Below are 22,148 nucleotides of genomic sequence, written 5' to 3'. Positions count from 1 at the left end.
TGGCTCTGATGTTGGTCATTTTGCGGAAACTTTACGGAAACCAGTGTGGCCTTGCAGCTGATCGGAAATCTTTTATAGTCCAAGTTAAAGGTTCAGTCGGTTCTGAGCGGCTCCTTCTTACATTGTGTTGTAGAAGTACTCAAAACTCTGGCACTGGTTGTGATGCGATGGTTTTTACCTACAAAACAGGAATTACAGATGTTTGTGTTGGTGATCTGGAATAATGAGTGGAAGTCGTTGTTTGAATTCAGATTTAACTAAATAAATCTCAACATACATCGGTTATAAATGAGTTTACCATAAATCTGCTGATTTTCAACATGAATCATCCATTCATTCATCTTCTGTAACTGCCTATTCCTATGAGAAGTGCTGGAGTCTATCCCAGCTGTCATCGGATGAGAGGCGGAGAGACAGACAACCATTCACACTCACATGCACACCTACAGCCAATTTAGAATCACCAATTAACCTAATGAGCATGTCTTTGGATGGTGGGATGAAGCCAGAGTACCTGGAAAGAACCCACGCAGACACAGGGAGAACATGCAAACTCCACACGGAAAGAATTCAGACCTGGGACCTTCTTGGTGAGGCATCAGTGCTAACCACCTCGCCACTGTGCCGCCCATGAATCGTCCAATATCTGTAATATCTGTGAAACTAACATCCTGCAGAAATCAGCCACTTTAAGTTCTCTTCATTTTCTTTATTTTATTAAAAATTGAAAAAAAAAAAAATATTGATCAATTATCATTACATTATTAGCAAAAAGGCTTTTAATATGCATATGTACAAACAGGTCGTAAGAGGGATAAAATCATAAATACTCTTTCAACAAAACGAGAGAAAATGCCTGCAGTGTTAGAAGCGACCGCTGTTAGAAAACAGAGAGTGATGCTTTCTTTCACTGAACTGCCTCGCTTCAAACGCTGCGTTCCCACGTTCTGGTCGACGACGACGGCGGCGGCAATGTCGGCGCCATAGTCTCTGAGAGGAACTCAAACAATGTCCCTGCTATCGAATCTCTCCTATTAGGAAGATCAAAATGCACCAACTCTTTAAAAAAAAGCATATCCTCTTCACAGAGAATCGTATAAAAGCACCTTGTTATTAAGTTTACGAAGTATGTTAAAGCCATAAGAGGAAGTGCTAGGCGTGTTTCTTTTTTTTTTTAAATCTACGTCTCTCAGCAAGCACCATTGTATCCTTTTTCCCGCCACTTGTAAGGTATCGTAAGTTGCATTTAAGCGCTTTAATAAATGTGAATAAATAATTTACTAATGCACTACTGAAGAAAGTCTTTAAGGTTGGTAAATGTGATAAAATAATCCCTATTTTTTTCGAATCTCTGCGCAAGCAAGAGTTTTGCTTCTTGCTAAAGGAGGATAAAAACTAACAAGATGTATATTTCACAGCCTGGCATTAGTAAATTGTTTGTTAACATTAATAAAGCATAGATTTTGAAAAGGGTGACTTATCAGCACCATTAGTTTAAAATAGAGGGACTCTTCATGGCACTGTGTGTGTAAATCCTTTACCGCTACCACTGTCTGTTTATTTGGGATCCAATGCCGGTAGATTTTTAACTTATTTTTTCTTCCAAACCCCCAATCGTCACCTAAATTCAAACCCCTCCCTCTTCAAATACGGGGACCCACCATCTGGGCGACAGAGTGAGTAAATTTACAGTCACCGTTCCGTTAAGACGGCCCAAGATTCAGGATGTCCCTCTCTAGTCTGCGCCTAACCCCCCCACCCCCCGTTGTTCCGTCCGTCCTCAGTTTCTGGGCTGCGAGTTGAACTCCTGGCAGATGTTGTTGATGATCTTGGGCACATACTTGTAGAGGTTGTCGAACTCGTCCACGAAGAACGAGTGCTCCTTGTCGGGGTCCGTGGCGATGTACTCGAGCTCGTCCTGGGCCGCCCAGGCGATGCCGATGGAGTAGGCGATCACACCTGGATCAGGGGGGAAGGGACACCACGGAGAATGATTAGGCACACACAAGCGTGACATGTGTTAAGTCAAACACATTGAAACACATTGCTATCGATGACCTCTGACCTTGGCGGTGGACAGCCAGTGCTGGCGCCCTGACGTCATCGTAAGAGCGCCCGTCCGTGATGACGATCATGATCTTGCGTTTGTTCGGTTTGGATTTGCTGAAAAGCTGATCCGCGGCGTAGGTGATGGCAGCGCCGGTGCTGGTCCCGCCGCTCCAGTAGTTGATGCGCTTGATGGCGTTCAGAAGCTCGGCCTTGTTGTTGTACTGGCCGAAAGCGAACTCCAGCCTCTGCTCGTAGGTGTACTGCACGGCCCCGACCCGCGTGTCCGTGTCAGAGATCTCAAACTCCCGCGTGACGTTGGCCACAAACTGCAGCACGGTGCGGAAGTTGCCGGTGCCCACGCTGCTGGAGCCGTCGATGACGAAGGCGATGTCGTTGGCGTTGAGGCAGGTTTTGCTGCACAGCAGGCGGTCTGTGTCGCACACCCTCTTCACCAGGGGCTGCACGGCCTTCCTCAGGGCAAACCAGCTGTTCACGGGAAGGGAGTAGAACCCGTTTGTCCGACACACGGCCTGTGGGATAAAATCACACCCTGTGTTTCAGTCTGTTTGAACATCTGTCACACATCTTTGCGATAACAACACTCCACCTTGTCGACAAAGTTGGCCTCTACTAGGTTTTGCTTCTCGCTGTCATCGGGGCCTTCAATCGTGACAAAGAATATGTTGATGCCGGACTCCCGGGCGAGTCGGGACGCCTCTTCGACCTTGTCTGTGGGCCAGCCGTCCACCAGCACCACTGCCACGTTGGGAGCTCCTCCGCGGTTCCCATTGGCGTCACTGAAGTACTGCTTGTTGATGTAGGAGAGGGCCTTTCCTGTCAGGACACCAGGGGGCGACAGGGAGACAGTTAAATGATGCCCACCTTGTGTACAGGTCTGTGGCTGAAACGCACCAATGGATGGAAGGTTGAGGAAGAAAAGCAGGTTGTTACTCAATCTATGAATATAAAATTAAGGATGGGGACGCTAAAAGGTACTGCTTATGATGTACACCGATCAGGCATAACATTAGGACTCAGAGAATCAGAAAATGGACATGGGCCTTCTGAGGGTGTCCTGTGGTGTCTGGCAACAGAATGTTGTTCGTAGGGGCCTTTGGGTTCTACAGGTTGAGGCGAGGGGCCTCTGTGGATCATCCCCACAGATACTTGATCAGTTTTCGATCTGGGGAATTTGGAGGCCAGGTCAACACCTTGTGCCGTTTTTCATGTTTTTTTTTTCAGTCGTTCCTTTTGTTTCTGTGTCTGTGTCAGGCTGCATCCTGCTGGGGACGGCTGCTGCTATGGGGTGGGGGTGCTTGGTCCAGTCTAGGTGGGTGCTACATGTTTAAGCAACATCCTCAACGATGAATGCCAGGTCCAAACGTTTCCCAGCAGAACATTGTATTGTCAGAAGATGGTCAGTGTTGTTTATGTCTCCTGTCAGTGGTCATAATGTTATGCCTGATTGGTGGAGGCCTTAGCAATCTTAAAAACGTACGGTATGCCTCATTAAAACTTCACTGTGTATTTTGTACACACATCTCTGTATATTAAACCGTATATATCATCCCCAAAATAGTGACATCCTATCATTTAGCCTGCCACAGTATTGTTGGTGGTCTTAACAATGCAGGAGAGGCTCTGTTGGGGACTACAGACGCTTTAACGACCAATCACTCTGTTGTATGATTAGAGAGAAGTTCTGGGCAAACAGCACTATTTGTATCGGCATGCAAAATTTAGCAAGTCATAAAGACGCATGTGGCACTGGATGCACTCTGACGCGCCAACCAAAGCGGAAAAACACCACTCGCTCTCTGAAAGCTGACCCCTGACGGGCCGCTAAAACCGAGCGCTTTTTGGTCAGAGCAAGGAGAAAAACAGGGCTTTCAGAGGGAGGACTGTAATTTAGCCAACAGTGTCTCGCTGCAAATTTAGATTTAATTCTATCCTTCCATGTGAAAATGTGCCTGGGTAGTAAACCATGCGATAATTGCACCCCTTTCCCTTTCACACTTGTGTTTGTAGGCATCTGCTGCAGCTGGCAGCTCGCGGCGGGTCACTCACCCACATTGGAGAGGCCTCCCTTCTGCACGATCTTATCTATGCCTGCCTTCACCTCCCTGGAGTTGGCGTAAGACTTCAGGCTGATCTCCGTCACAGGTTCGTCTCTAAAACAAGCAGACACGTATGTATTTTTTGTTTGTTTTTCTCATCTAAAACTGGCACACGATGCCAAAGCAAGAAAACCAGAGGTTACCCGTATTGGATGATGCCCATCATGGGTCCAGCCACACCCACGTTGATGGCCTGAGCCACCTCAACGAGGAAGTCCTTCTGGATCTTAAAGCGGCGTTTGCCAATGCTCCAGCTCCCATCCATCAAGAAGACAAGGTCCACCTTACAATCTGCGAACAGAGCCACAACACAAGGTTAAAACAAGGAACATTAACCCTGGGCTATGTTTTAGAAATCTCTGCATGCCCAATTCAATCAATATCAGCTCCATAACTGCAGGGCCACCCTAAATAACCCTAAACTCTTTGCGTAAGAGATGTTTTGGAGGGATTTAGCATGCAGTAGGTCTCTCTATCATCACCAGACCAGTTATAATTAGAGAGCCCTGTCACAATGAGTCATTAAAAACTAATTAGGGTTAGGGTTAGGGTTAGGGTTAGATGAAAATCTGTCCAACCTGTGTGTATCTTTGTTAACGGGAAAAGTTCTACAGGCTACCTTTAATGCACACCACAGATACAAATAGGAAGGATAATGACATCCTAACCCTTCAGTTCAACAAGAATAGCTTTAAACATGCAACAGATAGAGGCTTTAAAGGAGCATGAAGTCCGTACTTGGGTCTCCTTGTGACACGGGCTCAGGTGCTCTGGGAACAGGGACCTCCTCTCTGGGGTTGAAGCCTGAAAATCAAGAAGAATTACTTCAAACTTCTGCTCAAATATATAAACGTTTATGTCCTTTAATAATCTGGCATTATGCACCGTTTATAAGTGGAAGGTGGGAAAACAAATACAGTCATTACCTTTTCCCCTTGCAATGTGCAATCATGAAAATATATGTTCTACCCTCTAACTACAGAACGAGAGAAAATATCCACCTGAACGTTTGCTTTGTATAAGTTCTGCAGCTGTCCACTTTCTACAGAGCCCGAGCGGTAACCAGTATCTGTTGCGGCAAAACAATAAGCCAAACGGGAACTGATTTTATCCTCCAGTAACCCGTGCCATCTGACTCCAAATCCCTTCAATTACAGGCTGAGCAGAAACCCACACGCTTTTCCTCGGATGGCCTCGGTTCGCTTTGTACTTACAGTCTGAACTGAGGGGTTTACTGGCAAAGGGACTCGGCACGAGGAGCAGCGGAAGCTATCTCACCTGATTCATAAACGTTTGGTTCTGGCTTCCAGGCGTCCACTGGCTCCACTGCACAGATGATATTAGACAAGCTCAGCGTTAGTGCATTTCTACCTCAGAGCAGCAAGTAACTATTTCACAACAAACATGTGGACTAAGTAAGATTCACCCACGATTAGATCAGCTATGAACATCACACAGCTAAATAAACAGCACAGCAAATGCTTTACAGATAAGCATTTTTTGAGGAGTTCAAGCTGATGGCTTCCTGGATTCAAACAGGTGTTAGTCACCGTGGTAGCCACTCCTCACCTTTAGTGTGGCCTGTATCCGGTGGCATCCTTTGGTTTCCATTTGAGTCAGTGGATCGAGGGGCTAAAAGTAAAATGCATTGTCAGTGGTGATCGTAAACACGGCACGGCACTGCAGTGCGCTCCCGCTGGCTCCATGTCTCATCTGGCTGGATGCTTGGTGGTATTTTTGTGGCTGCAAATGGTTTACTTAAATGTAGAGGCTTTGGCTGTGCCTTTAAAAGTGGGCCTGTAATCTAAAAGTGAAAGATTTCCTTTTGATTTTGGAACAATTTTGCCGTACTGTAAGCGGTGGATGTGTTGTAGTGTGAAGATAAATGGAAAACAAATGTGTTTTGGTTTCTGTGAACTTAAAGGAGTAGTTTGGCATTTTGGGAAAACGGCCTTTTTGCTTTCTCGCCGAGAGTTGATCAGATTGATATCTGTGGGTCAAAGGGATTGTTTGGTTTCTTTTAATCGGGGTTATGTGAGGTACTTATCCACAGGCAGTGTGTTACCTAAGGTAGATGGCGACTGGAACAACCCCAGTTACGATTACCACCATGGGAGAACTGCTGTGAACGGGTTTAGCAGTAGCATGCTCTCTAGGCACCTAATCAGTTTAGGTTTAGGCTATTTTTAGAATATTATCACCACTTTTACTGTCAGACAACCTTACCTCGTAGAATACAAGAGTAGCAGGTCTGTTGGTGTGTTTGTGTCATAACTTGACTTTGGTGCATTTACATATTGGTTTGGATCCAAATTAATGATTAATGTGTTAAAGTCACACTACAGTAGAGAAGCAACACCCACATTGGGAGCTGGGTGCAGGCCTCTCCAAACTGTGGGCATGTAAAATAAAATAAAAATGTGTAACTATCGCTTTAAGTGGGAGCTTAGGGGAAGTGATTAGCCTATCTTAGCATAAAGACTGGATGCAGGGGGAAACATCTCACATCTCATCAAACTGGCATGACATTAGCACAAAAGAGAGTGGACACGTCTGCAAAGAAGACTAAAAGCTTTTTTGCGTCTACAGAATCCCGACCCATACACATGACCATCTAAAAAACCAGAGACAACTGGTTAGTCCCCAATAAATAGAAACAGAAGGAAAAAGAAAAACACTTACGGTATGGTCCATAGTTATAAAACCAGCGCTCAAACTCTGAGATATCAGGCCTGCGCTCCCGGGCTAGAGGAGGATGTTTTGAAACCCGTTAGTATGGTGAGAGCTTCAGAGGGAAAAGCACACATTTCCATGGTTGGCGATTGGTCACATATCCTTCCTAACCAATCCCAGACCAGTGAAAACAATGGCAGAATTATCACCTCAGAGTATCTCGCTCTCACATGCTCAGTCAACCTGCCCCACTCTCCTCTCCTTCACACTTCAAAGATCCTCTCATATGGCAGGCAGATGGCATGTAAACACCTGAGACACGCATTGCATGTCTCAAACACGGAGCCAATTCGACACGTACGTGCTGAGCAGATACCACACTGTATCTGTCACACGGGCATGCTGTGTTCTTACATGCAACACGAACGGATACGAGGTGTAATAACCTGCAGTGCACACCAATAACCGTCATGTTGTCTCAGAGGGAGGCTGACTTACCTGGGATATCAGGCGTGTCCGTCTCAGCCCATGTGTATCCTGAGTCTGGAGCTGGATAACTAATATCTGAATGTACAGCAGAAGAAGGCGGAGGCGTCAGCAAAGGGTTACATATATCAAGACTCGAACATTGAAAGCATTTTTTTGACTCATGGATATATTTTTTAAAAAGAAGAGAAGCTCTTAATACATCCATGCTGTCAACACCATTAGTTCTTGTTTCAAAGCACCCCACTACAGACTCTTAAATAGTAAACAGAATCAAAGTTGCGAGAGGTTAACTCTTATTCTGATGGCTCTTTTCCAGCCGTGATCATTTTGTTGCAAACTGAAACGTTGTGAAATTTATCACCAAAGATAAACACAAACAAAATGATTCCTGAGCTTAACTGAGAATGAATTAAGCTCATTTTTCTAAGTTACCATGTTTGACAATGGATTCATAAAGTAAAACGTAAAGTTAGGTATATACACCAATCAGGCATAACATTATGACCACCTTCCTAATATTGTGTAGATCTCCCTCGTGCCTCCAAAACAGTTGTGACTCATCAGAGAACGGACATGTGCCTTTTGAGAGTGTCCTGTGGTGTCTGGCAACAGGACGTCGTTAGTGGGGGTCCTATGGGTTGAGGGGGAGGGGCCTCTGTGGATCATCCCACAGATACTTGATCAGTTTGGATCTAGTGAATTTGGAGGCCAGGTCAACACCTTGTGCTGCTATTCATGTTTCTTTGAGTTGTTCCTAAAGCGACGGGATGGCTGCTGGAACCAAGGAGTGTCATTGCTATAGAGTGATGGTGTCTGGTCTGGTCTAGGTGGATGCTACAACATCCACACGAATGCCAGGTTCAAACGTTTTCCAGCAGAACATTGTATTGTCACAAGATGTTCAGTATTATTCACTTCTCCTGTCTGTGGTTTTAATGTTGTGGCTGATTGGCGTATTTTTCACATATTTTTGGAATGTGGCACAATTTTTGTTATTTTAGCTGTTTATCCGAGATACTACATTTACAGTTATGTAATAAATATGTGCTTAAATTGCAGACTCTCTCACTTTAATCCAAGGAAAAATATATCAATTGTGTCAGTATCCAAAAGTATGAAATGCATGGACTTATGGAGAATTTATTATCTCAGCCAAACTTGTCTTGCCGAACTTAGTTTTAATGTTAATCAAAACAAATGTGTTTGTGATTAGCTACTGATCCATTCTGTGTTCGGTACCTGCTGGTCGTCGAGCCGCGGGGAACCAGTCAGGGCGAGGAAAAGGCGGCGGGGGCCAATCCCTTCTGGGAAAAGCTGTGCAGGGAAAGATTAGAAAGCTGCGTTCAGGACAAGCATCAAGGCGGAGCATGCTTGTGACCCCCACCGAACCCCACCGCGTTATTAGCGGAGAATGCACAAGATGTTCAGCCTTGAGTCCGACGCTAAACATACAGTAGTCACTCAGACAGACAGGGACTGAGCGTTTTAGTGGAGTTTTTCTTTTTCTACCTGCAGGGTAGAAGAGAGAGACGAAGGATTGCTGTGAAAAAGTGTTTCCCATCTGTTGCTTCTGGCTTTGCAGCGTCTTCACACTCGTAAACCACTCAAACGTGGTAACAAAAAAAAGGTTAATCAGCCATAATCTTGCGTGGCCCGAGGTTAATTGAACACCAGAAGCCCAAACAGCTGAGCAGAACCATAACAGTGCGTCGCATCTGTCTAAACTGACAGTCATGACAACACACTTCAGTTAACCCCTCTCTGTGGTGGATGGTTAGCTTACACAAACACGTAGCCTGGGCTTTGAGGTTCCCATCCAGTGGCAGCTAATGAGCAGGGCCTTTGTTGACTGCGGAGGCCAGTCAGCCGTCCACTGAAGCGTGGGAGTATTATTCTAAGGTAGGTGTCAAACCAGGGACAGTGTAGATAGTGGGACGTAGAGATTAAGCTAATCTGCTGCTGGTTGAAGTGCTATACTGCAGACAGTACTGTTATTTCTTTCTAATGAAACAGGTGCTTTAACGGGATTGAATTCAACTCTCTCGATATTTGTCACTTCAGTGGACACTGCGGCCAGAAGGTCAGAGCGGGATCAGGCGTAGATTGGAGCTCACTATGTCTGCAGCGCTATTAACATGCCAAGTCATAAAGCAAAGTTGATGGTGATTTAAGACCAGCACAGAGACCCAATGAACGTCACCTCAGCACGTCTTGAGGAGGGTTTTTCATGAATCTTTCTGGCTGTCATGTGGGCTTGTCTCATTACGAATGTGAGCCTAAACTGGATCGTAACATTTCCAGTAATCAGAGCTATAAATTCAAACATCTGTTTGGGTGCAAGTGGGTGGCAGAGCGACTCTGGAGAGAGAACTGTTCAGCTCATAAATCAGAGTTTAAAACGTCGGCAAGCACCCGCCCTGCAAGAGCGTCCTTGAGAAAGACAGTGATGGCTCCAGGAGCTCCACTGCTGTGTGATCCCTACCTCTGACCTCTGACTTCCAGCTTAAAGAATTTCCCTAAGGGGGATCAATAAATTAAAAAAATTACATCGTTATTACCGAGCCACCAATCACGATGAACGTCTCCTGCACTGACCTACATCTCGTCTGCAAAAGGTTAGTCAAATAAAGCAGGCGCTGGTTTCAAAAAGCTCTCCCTGCATTTTAGGAATCAAATCATGCGATCAGGCGACGTTTAAACAGATATAGGCCTGTGTAATTTTAGGGATCCATGGTTTTGCATTCCACAAAAGAAAAAACATTCTCGGGTGAGCCAAACCTCGGCTGGTTAGGACGGCGAGAGCTTTCTATTCCTGACAAGCCAGAGAGTGGACCCAGATCCTGCAGCGCCGTGGACTGGGTCACACGTCTCTCTGGGAGCAACACCGGGCCACTCGGTGCCGCTGCTTTCATCTCTCTCTCCCGCTCTGCAAGCATTTACAAGGGTGGGGAAGAGGCCTGACCAGATGGGATCTGTCAGAAGATGTTATTACGGTACTGACAGAGCGTGTTTCTCGTCGTGGTCTTATCTTAAAGACAAGGACGTCTCAGAGATAATGAGACGAATCCAGGACAGTGATACCACATCGTCTCGCTTCCCCCTTGAGTCTCCTCACCATACAAACTGCTCATGTTTTACTCTGCTGGGCTCAGTGAAAGTTGAGTTTCCGCCTGCATTTCTGCACGTCGTTTATAGAGGACTGGCCGCGCACTGAACCGCAGCATCCCACAGAGGATAAACGTTAGTGCTGCTTTATAAAACATTTCAACCAGGGTTTTATTGCCCTATTTATTCCCCCCGTTTGATCAGACCTGTTTACATTCTACGTCAGCGAGTGCGTCTGCAGGTTGCGGACTCCCGCTCAGGGTCTGGAGACACTTACCGGGGTTGGACTGGCTCATGGTCGGAGTCCGCTCGGGTGAGGCAGGCTGAACCCTGTTATAAGCTGTTTGTAGCAATAAGAAACAGACAGATGGAATAAAAAAGGGAAAGGAAGGGAGAAGAAGGGGGGAGAAGAGAGCTTCAGTACTGGGACTCCATCCGCAAATGCAGCCCAGCTGTTTCTGAGCGAAGTCGTAGGCGTTTTCTCCGCAGCATGATATCAAAAACAAAAGGGATATATGCTGGGCTTATTTACAGGCTGCATCGGCCTCTTTTCATCTCGGATAATGAAAATATGAACGAGAGGATGTGCCTGATGACAGGAAAAACAGCAGTTATTGTGAAAGGAATGTTAGCCGAGACGCTTGATGGAGGGGCTTAGCGGTGACCCCGGGGTGGAGATCACAGAGGCTTATGGGCGCGAACAACGGGGTCAGACTTACAGCAGCCGACGTCTCCTGGATTCTTGCTCCAACAAAGACATCTGTCCGCCCCGCTGCCCTTGACCCTCATTCCCTGTCCGCCCCATCAGTGCCTACCTTTTTGCAGCTCTGTTTGTGTGTGTGTGTGTGTTATAATAACGAGGCTGACCTGGGCCGACTGGAGAAGATGGCTGCCTCCTGATCGCCGAGCCAGCCTCCGGTCTGCGCAGGCCTGGGACCAAGATTGGGAAACAAACATATTACAGGAAAACCTCAACTTAATGCTTGAAGTTTAAATCAGATCTGTGCAGCAAATGATCATTAGGCAGGACTAGCAAGCTCCCTAAACAATGAGTGTTGATAGATTTGGTGACTGTGCAGTTCAGCGGTTGCAGTCAGTGAAGGAAAATGCAATAAAGCCTAAAATCTGCTGCCATTGCTGGTTCTAAACCGTCACTTATCCTCGGATGTTTTGCTGAGAGCAGTGTTTTTCTTATTTCAGGGACATCCTATAATTATAGAGGCATTATGTAAAAAAAATCATTACACACTCAGTTACCAGTTCATTAGGTACACCAGTGAAAACAAATGCATTCTAGTGTAACGGCCCTGCACTAAAGCTTAGCTTCACGAAGGTCATGGTTTTCAGCATCTGTTTAGGATAACCGAGAAAGCTCCTGATTTAACCGTGATTTTATTTTGGAGGCTGCGGTTTGAGTCTGAATCTGAATCTGACATCAACATCAATAAATAATTTGATCTCTATGGTTTACCATCAGCCTCAGTGGGTAAAGAATTGGTCCATCACAGGTCAGTATGGCACAAAGACAATAATGTGCCACTCTGTATTCAAATGTTTTGTTTTAAGCCGGAGCGAGTGGTAGTTTTATATTATTGTGAGGTTACTGAATCAAAATATCCCATCGACTTGGATGTTTTCCACTGAGTAAGGTTAACCAGTCTTTGCTCCGTGCACTTGTGTAACAATACCTGCTAAATATCAGCACATTAGCATCCATTACATTCATGTTAGCATGCTGATATTAGCATGCTGTGCCTCTTCTGTAGAGTAGCTGTCATTGTGTTTTGAATCCTTAAGCTCGGTTTATGTTCCTGCAACTGACTTCTGCCAGAGCCAGTGCTGTTGTGAGCGTTTAAACTTGTGCCTCATGTGTTGGCATCGTTTATGTAATTACTCAGTTTAAATGCTAATCTGCGACTAGTCAGCTGTGTTGGATTCGTTTGTGCTCTTCAAGTGAATACACCGCAAAAAGGGGGAAGACGTCTGAGTAGGTGACGTGTACGAGGCGTTCTGTTGCGGCCCGTGTCGCTGCTACTGGACATGCGGTTACTTTTCTGGGAAGGTGCACGTCAGCCTAGAACGTAGGGTACGCCGCAGAGAACGCAGAACCATAAATCTGGCTTTGGTTTAAATACTTCAGTGCAGTCTTTTGCTTGAAAGACGACAGAAAAGAATCTGGTGCAGCTGTATGTTAGAAACTAGTAAAAGTCATTAAAAGCAGCTGTGCATACACTGAAGAGAGATGCCATGCAGGATTTACACATATCAATACAGAGGAAAGAAAGAAACAAAGGAAGCCGGAAAAAATGTGGAGACGGTTTATGACAATCCGTAAGGAAAATGAGAGAAGGCACATCGAGATGAAAGCTTGGTTTACCTGCACTGGCACGTTGAGGGAATCTATTCGGATAGGAACTTCCTCGGAATACTTTGAAGAAATGCCAGGGTTCAGTTAAACTTGAATTGCGGCATGTGGCGTAAAGGACTTTCCAAGAGCTGCAGAATCAGTGAGAGCATTGACATACCTTGGCTGGGACTCTTTCCATTCTGTGACTGCCCTATACCAATCACACAATGTGGGCAAATTTAGACAAAAAATCTTTGTTTACATGAAAATGATCTGCAAGAATGTAGAGTTTGATTTTGGAATAAATCAATAACCCCGATCATGGCTTCATTGTTTTAAGTTTTTAGCTTAAAACTGAATAGATTTTTTTTACTCATTAAATACACAAGTTGTGCCACTGGCAGTGACAAACTTGCTCTGGAAACCTGCTGATACCTTTATGGCAGAATACAAGATGTATTGTACCCCGATGTACACCCAGCTGAGAGGACTGACGTGAAGCAGATAGACCATGTTTGATGTAAACACATATTCCCGTACACCCCAGAGTTAACCACCAACACCACCACGAGCCACTCACACCACCAAAAAAGGAAAAATATATATGTTTCAACCCCTCCTTGCTTTGCTTCACTTACTTGAACTTGAGCCTGCCACATGGGCAAGGTACGGGTGACCGCTGCCTAGACAGAAGAAAGACAAATGGGGGTGCAGATAAGGAGAGAAGAGAGATAATGTTACAGAAAATGAAGGGGGCGAGAGATGGTTGAGAGGCCGCCTGACATACCTCAAGATACTGCAGCACTGTAGCGTCATTTCTGTCCAAAAACGGGGCAGATGACTCACACTGATTACCGCCCGATAATGCTTTCATTTAATGGGAGTGGTGAAAGGTCGGGCTGATCAAATACCACGCAGCACTGCAGCAGCAGCAGTGTATTAACTTCATCACAGAGCAGCTGTAATTGGTCGTAATCGCAGTCGTGACTTGCAATTACCAGCTGCAAACATACGTCTTCATTACTCAGTATCGCACAAATGAAAGCCTGTCCGGGCAGACAGCGAGCGGGTCTAGTCAAAAAGCTGCTAATGTTAGTCGGAGGACAGCTAGCTGGCTGCAGAAGATTTAACTCGGAAGGTTCTAGTGTGTGTTTCTTTCGTTCACCTGCATCCCTAATTTTATGGACCGCGGCTCTGGGCTTGGGAGTTGAGGGCGGTGGTGGAGGCGCGGTGGTTGTGGTGGTGGTTGTTGTTGGAGCCAGTGTGGTGGTGGTCGGCTCAGGGGTCGTCGTGGTGGGTTCAGGTGTCGTCGTTGTCGTGGGCAGCGCCGTGGTGACCGCAGGTTTGGCGTCCTTTTGACCTGAGAGGAAGACAACAGACGGAGCTAGTGCGATGGACGGGGAGGAAGAGCGCCTACAGTAATCGCTGTGTTGTAATGCATTCTTGGCATTCTTCACCAGACTGTAGCGCTCCGACTCCTCAGTCAACCTGAGCGAAGTTCAACATGCCAGAGTTGAGCAAAGGAACGTCAAGCAAACAAGCTTTTGTCCCCAGAAGGCACTGATTACTGGTTATTTGTGGGTCAAACGTTGTCTTGATGTCAAGGGAAAATCTGAGCTCAATAGACTGGAGACTTCTTATCAGTGTCAATCGGCAGCTATATTTAACTGTAAAGTCCTGTATGTACTCAAATCTAGTCAATTAAAACCTGTTCAAATCACACATCGATCACGCATTACATTATGACCACCTTCCTAATATCGTGTAGGTCTCCCTTGTGCCCTATTTGGGTCCTGTGGGTTGAGGAGAGGGGCCTCTGTGGATACTTGATCACTTTGAGATCTGGGGAATTTGGAGGCCATGTTGCATCCTGCTGGGGATGGCTGCTGTCATCAAGAAGTGTCATTGCTATGGTCTGGTCTAGGTGGGTGGTACATGTCTAAGTGACATCCACACAAATGCCATGTCCAAAGGTTACAATTGTATTGTCACAAGATGGTTATTCACTTCTCCTGTCAGTGGTTTTAATGTTGTGGCTGATCGGTGTATGTGTCTTTTCCATATCAAAAAAATCTTTCACTTCTCAACAAATATTTAAGCTTACACTAAGATGTCTTAACATAAACTGTAAATCCAAATCAGATCGCCCTGTGTTTGTGAAAACCCGCACAATCCTCAAATGCTCAGTACATCCATATAAGGGATGCATGATGTGTGTGTGTAAAAGCAGCCGCCCTCTCACTTGTTTTCACATAGGTCGGTCTTGAAGGGACATAGTCCAGCGTCGAAGGGTAGATGACTCCTTTCTTGGGCTTCCCCACTGAAACACGACAGAGTCAGATGTTTGGTCTGAGGGCTAATTTTTACAGAGCCGACTTTAACACTTCATGACCAATACCTGAGACGACGAACGATTCCCTCCACTTGGGAAGAGAGAGAGAGCGCACCCCGTAGGAATTGCTGCCTTTGTAGGCATTCTGCCCGGCCATCTTGTTCACTATCACCTTTCCCCCCGAGTTTGTGATGATGCCGCTGTGGACGCACAACATTGCTTTAAAACAGAGCTATAAAGGGCATGCGACGTGAGGCCGTTGTGCTCGCCGCTAACCTGTGGATGGCCGCGTTGCAGATGCTGGAGATGGAGGCGAACACGCCCGTTCCGTAGACTTGTTGCTTGGTTTCCTTGCAGTGTGCGGGACATTTCACTATGAACTCCGGGAGGTTGATCTTTCCTGCTCGGACGTCGCACTCTATTTCTGGAACAACTGTGGAGGGAAGCATTGGACGTCTATGACCCACGAGATAACTTTTTTAATGTTATGATTGGTTGTGGTTTTTCCAACACATTCACACTGTTATATCATGAGATTATTTTGCCTTTCAAGGCATTGCGGACTGTTTTCTTTTTCTACGATTGAGTGAATTGGAAGGCATCGAGTGTAGACAATAACAGACGGAGATTACAGGCCTGCTTTGCTGGCGATCTCTACCTTGCTTTGGTTTCTTGTTCTTTGATCCGTTGGGCTTGGCCCGGCACGCACAGGACAGCAGGAGCGCTGCGGGTGAGGCAAAGGGAGTTTCACATAATAGCAGACAAACTAACTTAATCATCGGTGTGTTTACTGTACACACGAGGTCTCTATGGAGGAGGTGTGAAAGCACAGGAAACTCATGCTGGATCTGAAACAAAGGTGATATATTTATAGCAGAGAGATAGCATCTCACCGAGGCAGACGGCAGTGAGCGGCGCTCTGATCATGATGGTTCAGGTCAGCCAGTCGTCCTTGTTTAACCTCGCAGCCTTGCAGAGACAAGAAGAAGAAGAAGAAGCAGATTTCCGCTGTTATCCCGTGAAACCAATTTCCCACATCCAGCTTATTCGTTGAAAGTATCTTTAGTCGACATTTCTGAGAACGTATTAAATCTCCTTGAAAGAAGACGGAGTAAAATTGTGACTGAGATGCACTTTGTAGAATATTTGGGATGGATAACGGTTAGAGTGTAAACTGAAAGTCAATGTGGCCAGTTAAACATCTTGAAAACATTTATTATAAGGCGTATCGTCAGACTTCAAAGACTGGTCAGAGCAGATAAAGTCTCCACTTCAATTTAAAGATCGTCTCGGTTCCAGTTACTTGGGTTGCAGGGGGGCTCGGAGTATTTGCCAATCAGGAGATCTGCAGCAGACATCTGGAGACAAAACTGTGAATGAAAGTCTTCCCACTGATACATGTGGAGTCAGACTCTATTAGAGAGCAACCACAGACATACTCCAATGCGCAAGGATTAGGGAATTGTGCTCAGATGGCGTCATTATTTGACAGCAATGACCACATCAAGCTGGGTCCTGGTTTGAAATACAGTAAGTTGTCACGAGTTCTGAATGTTTTGTGTAACCTTCTTTTTTCTGGTGTTTCTTGCTTTATTTTGTAATCAGTTGTTGGATTTCAGATTTACTTCCTGTCTCTGTCTGTTCCCGCCTTGTGTCTCTTGTCTGCGTGCTCTTCCCCTCATTGGTTTCACCTGTCTCTCATTATTCCATCAGCCCTTGTGCGTGAGTGTATATATAACCCTGCCTTTCCTTTCGTCAGTTCATCTGTGATGTTACCCCTGTTTGTGCTACACTCGTGCATTCCTAAATTCTTGTCTTAATTTTGGTCCTTACCTGTTTTTGAAGTTGTGTTTTAGGATACCTTGCCTTTCCTGCAGTGGCTTTTGTTGCCTAGCATGTAAGATTTTTATTAAAGTCGGCCCCTTTGTTTCCTGGATTTGGCTCCTACCTCAAGAGAAATCATCTGGTCAACATAAGAAGACTTTTTATTTTTATTTCTTTCATTATCTGTCATTCAGGTTTAGAAATTATACCCATGTATAAAAACACAGATCCAGCTTTAAATTTAGCAAGATCCAAAGCAGGTCATCAAAGCGTCCTTCCCTACATTGCAGGTTTGTTGTAGTGTAGTAACGGCAAAGTTTGAACCCATGTAGGTGGCCAGAGAAAGACTTTTAATCTAGCCTGAAGAATGACTTAGTTTAAGAGCTACATCAGTCCCCTGTAATGTACCAGAGCTGTGAGACAGCGCTGCTCGCTGGGGAGGTGATGACTGAGGCCTCCCTGTTAACAGAGGAATGCTGTACCTCCCACGGGGGCAGCGTCGCGTCTGTCACTGCCGCCACACACCAGCAGGTTCAATCTGATCAAGTGGGAGCATGTGATCATACAGCGACCTCTGAAGCGGGTCAGACGTGCTGCAATTCAGTTTATTAGCGATAGTAGACAAGCAAAATTACTAGAAAACACTATAAAAATAGACTTAAATCTGTGTGGTGGTGGTGGTGGGCACTACCTCAGCACAGGCAACATTTAGGTGCCCTTCGGCGAGGCCCACAGCCTCTGATTGCTCCGGCTGGCAACACGTCAGGCTGTGATTGCAGTGAGCGGTTGTCAGGTTTATAGAGCATTCCTGAATAAGAGGACGTCGCTCTCAGCAGAACTTCCAGGGATAGATGTTTAAAAGCAGAAAGGGCAACGACTCTTTACTGGGAGTTTTATCCTCACTGACTGGAACTGCTGGAGATAATCATACTGCACCCACATTTTAGTTAACACCGGAGGGATAGTTTGAGGTTTATTCAAGTAATTCATTTGACATAACAGTAGCACAGCAACACACAGCTGTACACCAGATGCAGTGCAATATATAAAGCTGGTTGCACAATACTAATTTGCACAAACAAATCCACAAAGAGGGGAGATACGCTTAGATGCATCATTTGTCGTCCGTGCAAAATCCAGAAAGTAAACACAGTTGCTGGACCAGTAACCTCCTGGACTCCCTTCTGGTTACCTGGCAATCACAAAGTGATGACAAAACTTTTTTTCTACCAGTCTTAGGCTGATGCATTTTTTAAGATACCCCCCCCCCCCCCCCCCCCCCATTTCAAGTCTTTATGCTAAGCTAAGCTAACCTCTCTGCGCTCTCATTTCATATTTAGCCTACAGACATAGTGAGTCTTCACATTAATCTTTCTGAAAGTAAAAAGTTTTCCAGGAATGTCAAACTATTCCTGAAAGAAAAAATGAATAGTGGATCGCCAGCTGTCTCCGTGGCACCCCCCACGTGTGGTGCATTTTTGTCACCGCAGCCGTTCCAGGCTGGAAAACACAAGTGTGATGTGTCGTTATTCTTAACAGGAGCGATGGAGTTCAAAATGTTCACTTGCTTGCAGAATACACAACCATCAACAAACAAAATTAATATAGCTGCATTTGGCACTGCCAGGACTTTCCCTAGCGCAGCATTCGTGAGCACTGACATGGTTTTTCCACAGTGCCGTGCTTTGACAGGCAGGTAGATCGCTGCTGCTCAGTCAGAACTACAATTTGTCCTCGCGGGGGAAGAGAGCTCAAGCTGGGAACAAGCTGGAACAGATATATATATATATATAAATGTACCTACAGTACAGGAGACAGACGTGAAGCAGAGGAGAGGTGAGTCAGCTGCCTGCAGTGGATAAAACAACTTCTCAGACAGATCAGGTGTACGACAGGAAACCGTGCATTTCTCAAACGCAGAGCCACTTTCAGCAGGCGAACACCCTCCAAAGAGGCTTCCATTTAGTGGCTCTGGGGATAGGCACGTCATCATAGTAGGAACAAAATGAAACGATAATGGGACATGACAATAATTTTAGAGCTCTTTATTTGCTCTCTCAGCGTGAGCCGCCAAACGTCTACTTTTCAAAGCCATGAAATGCAGGGCAAATGATATCCTTTGACAAACACTGTGGGGAGTTTCCTGTACAGCGAGATAATAGATCCTGAGGGGGACTTGCAGAGACACAATCCCGCACACATACCTACACACGCGCACACAAACACCCACATTCAGCTAAAGGATGAAAAAATAAACAGAGATCTGGGATAACTTATCGCGTGCTCAGATGGCTTTGGAGAATGCCAAGGTATTTGAGGGCTTTCAGGCTTACCACAGCGATCAATCACAAACACACAGGGTTACTTACTGTTTCCAAAAGTGTCATATGTCTTGTATACACTTGTGTCAAACTTTAGATAAGGCTTGGCCTGTCCCAGTGGGACAACTTTAGCTTGAAAAAGTCGCCACCATACTGCGAATCTCTAATTTCAGCTGGGTGGGGACACGAATCAAACAAACCATCATCACTCTAACAATTATGAAAAATACACACGCAAAAAAACAAAACAACAAAAAAAAAAAGAAATCAAAGTGATTTTCCTCGCCGCTGCAAAGGATGAAAGGTTTTGTGCATGGGCCTTGGTGGAAAGCAAAGCAGCTCAGACAGATCACATAGTCACATGAGGAATTAAAGTGCAATTCAGCTTGGGAAAACGTCACTACAATGTGGATTATGTGCACGAAACAACCTTCACTGAAATTACACAAGGCCGAGAGGTTTTTATGCAAGGCCAAGAGGCTGATCTGCTGGTTGCTAGAGAAATTAACATTTCCAGGCCCTGCGGGTAAATTTCCGGCGACTTGTAATGCATAAGCGCAATAAATCTGATAAACCATAGATAAATATCACACCTGGTGGGAATTTATACAGTTATACAATGGCTATAATACAAACAGGATGTACAGCTGTTGAATGGCACACAATGCATTCTCAAAGCATGGGCAGACCACACACACCTGTGACCGGTGCAGCCAGAGCTTAAGTCTATTCATTACCACTAAAACGCAACGAAAAGGTGGATTTAATCACTTTTGTCTCTAATAATGTGTGTTTCCACCGCTGAGCGTGAACTTTCCAGCCATGCCAAACACAAGGACTGTATTTCTGGCTTTCTTCATTCCAGCAGCAGCCACATTCCTAGAGTGGGGTGACCGGTGTAAATGCAACAAGGGTGAGCACTAAAGGGGACTGAGGCTTATTTGAGTATCATGACCAGCTGAGAACTTGGTTTCACCCTGCTCCTGAGTGATGGCAGACAGTACTTACACACACCCATTGCCAGGCAGTGTTAAATCCTACTATTCACAGGTGTCAGAACTGTACTGTAAGCATGTTAGATGTGCCAAGTGTTGTAGCAACAAGCCAGCCAGGGAACCATAGAAGAGAGATCAGACACTCCGGGAAGCCAACATGTCTCTACAAGGTCATTTCTGTAGCCTTTCGCTGTCTCTGCTGAGACACTATTTGTTTATCAAGCCCAGCACAGGCTGAATTACTTTAATTCTTGGCACTGGCTCCAGTGCAAGCCAGAGCCTGTAGTCTGCTGCTGGACATATTGTGTGGAGACCACCTGTGCTTAATCAACCTCCTTTCATACCACGAATAATTGTCAGAAAGAACAAACAAGCAAATGTCAAACATAATGAATAAGAAATTAAGACAAAAGCAGAAAAAACTCACTTCAGAGACTTGTTGCTTATTTTACTGACGGAATGAGTAATTTCAAAATAAAAACTTAGGTAAATATAGAAAAAATAAAAGATCTTTTTTCACTGATTGTTTTTAATCAGTAACAAATGTTAGCCTATATTGTATATTATGACATGGCTGAATTCATTCTGATATAAACCTCATTTTAGGTACGAGGAGTGGTGTTTATTTTTAAAAAACTGAAAATAAACCGAAAGTCAAACGTTGAATTTACGCAGCTGGACCAAGCGACCTGTCAAATCGTGAACTCATGTGAAATTAACCAGACTGATACTGTTAAGTGTAAAGAAAAAGTTATTATATAAAAAAAAAAATAAAATAAAAAAGCAAAAACCTCGCCAGCAGCTAATTGTCACAACTAACGCGCATTGGATGTCACTCACGCGCAATTACGCATCAATTGAAACGTGGATAATCCATTCGTGCCAAGGGACCAGGCAAACACAAAGCTGCCACTTCATATGTGGAGCTGCTTTTTGAAATGTTTTTCGTTTTAACATCCTAGCAGAGCACTGTGAAGGTGAACTTACCTGAGTGGATAAGAAAATAATCCTGAACGCGTTGAAAAAAAAGATATATGTAATTCCCTGCGCGGTCGTCACTCTTTCATTGACTAGCAGTTTGGAGCGTGTGTGCAAGCGCTGTATTCAACCTGGGGTTTTAGTCTTGCACGATCGCAGCGCTCATTAAAAGTGGAGAACGGGACGGGGCCAGAGTTTCCCCTATTTGCCCGTCCCACTTCAGGCTCTCAGCTCTGCACCCAGGCAGAAGAAGATCAGAGACCATGAGGAGAGGATGCAACGGAGATGGCAGGCTGCAGCACAGCAGAGCCAGCATCTTTTTGGTTGTATGTTTTGTCAAATACATTTGTCTTAGGACAGAAGCAGGCAACACGTTTTATCTCGGTTTTTAGAATGCCCAACAAGAAGATGTGCTTTACACTTTAAGCTTTAAAGCAAAATGATCTGTTCTGCAACTCACTCAACCCAAAAACTTTAACCAAACAAATAAAAGTGTGGGGGCTCTCACCAGAGCAATCACTCCTCCTCCGCCCAATAAACCAATCAACACCTGTTTGTGAAACAGACACTTTAAGTCACTGTCACTTTTGGGTTTGTGGCTTTTGTCATGCTGTTTGTGGTCTGCAGTACCCCTAGAGCCCCTCCCTGTCCCTACACAGTCCTATGTCAGCCTCCATTACTCCAACTGGGAGAACCTTGGAGCTGGCTGGTTCATACAGATTGGCGCAAGAGCTGTTGAAATTAAGCCCTACACGGATGGTTATGCTGAAGCCGCCTGCCATTTAGATTTAAAGATCTCAAGGGCTTCTGTAAAAGAGCTCATTGTGTGTGTTATTACGCTCTTTGCAGAAACCACCTCAGGAGCGTTTTTAAGATTTCGTGGCTCAAGTAGATAATTGCCCATTGATGTAAATGCTA

General features: G+C 45.2%; 1 protein-coding gene across 8 annotated transcripts; it reads right to left on the bottom strand.

Annotated features, from left to right (window-relative positions):
- Nucleotides 1-700: 700 nt before the first annotated feature.
- Nucleotides 701-22,087, bottom strand: vit (vitrin). Of its 8 annotated transcripts, XM_084561328.1 has the most exons (23): nt 21,240-22,087; nt 16,006-16,081; nt 15,771-15,836; nt 15,389-15,545; nt 15,179-15,312; nt 15,023-15,100; nt 13,946-14,140; nt 13,419-13,463; nt 12,959-12,991; nt 12,811-12,861; nt 11,301-11,363; nt 10,711-10,773; nt 8,568-8,642; nt 7,338-7,403; nt 6,849-6,911; nt 5,736-5,798; nt 5,445-5,492; nt 4,905-4,970; nt 4,310-4,457; nt 4,117-4,220; nt 2,657-2,883; nt 2,066-2,579; nt 701-1,959 (listed from the first exon to the last, which is right to left on the bottom strand). In XM_084561328.1, exons 2-23 carry the CDS (start codon nt 16,037-16,039, stop codon nt 1,781-1,783), a joined length of 2,472 nt encoding a protein of 823 aa, XP_084417454.1. In that variant the 5' UTR covers nt 16,040-16,081; nt 21,240-22,087; the 3' UTR covers nt 701-1,780. The 8 variants fall into 8 exon arrangements, with proteins under 8 accessions (XP_084417454.1, XP_084417455.1, XP_084417456.1 ...); XM_084561329.1 differs by lacking the exon at nt 6,849-6,911; XM_084561330.1 differs by lacking the exon at nt 10,711-10,773.
- Between the last annotated feature and the right edge of the window lie 61 nt (nt 22,088-22,148).

Source organism: Chelon labrosus (assembly GCF_963514085.1).
Source record: "Chelon labrosus genome assembly, chromosome: 15".
In the NCBI taxonomy this organism is placed as follows: Eukaryota; Metazoa; Chordata; class Actinopteri; order Mugiliformes; family Mugilidae; genus Chelon; species Chelon labrosus.
This window is presented reverse-complemented; position numbering and strand designations above follow the sequence as displayed.

Excerpts from the sequence above, each read along its gene's own strand:
- vit (XM_084561328.1), bottom strand. The coding sequence starts at position 16,039 with ATGATCAGAGCGCCGCTCACTGCCGTCTGCCTCG. Across the intron at positions 4,971-5,444 it reads ACCAAACGTTTATGAATCAG|GCTTCAACCCCAGAGAGGAG; the intron begins GTGAGATAGCTT and ends CTTGATTTTCAG. Across the intron at positions 1,960-2,065 it reads ACTGGCTGTCCACCGCCAAG|GTGTGATCGCCTACTCCATC; the intron begins GTCAGAGGTCAT and ends CCCCTGATCCAG.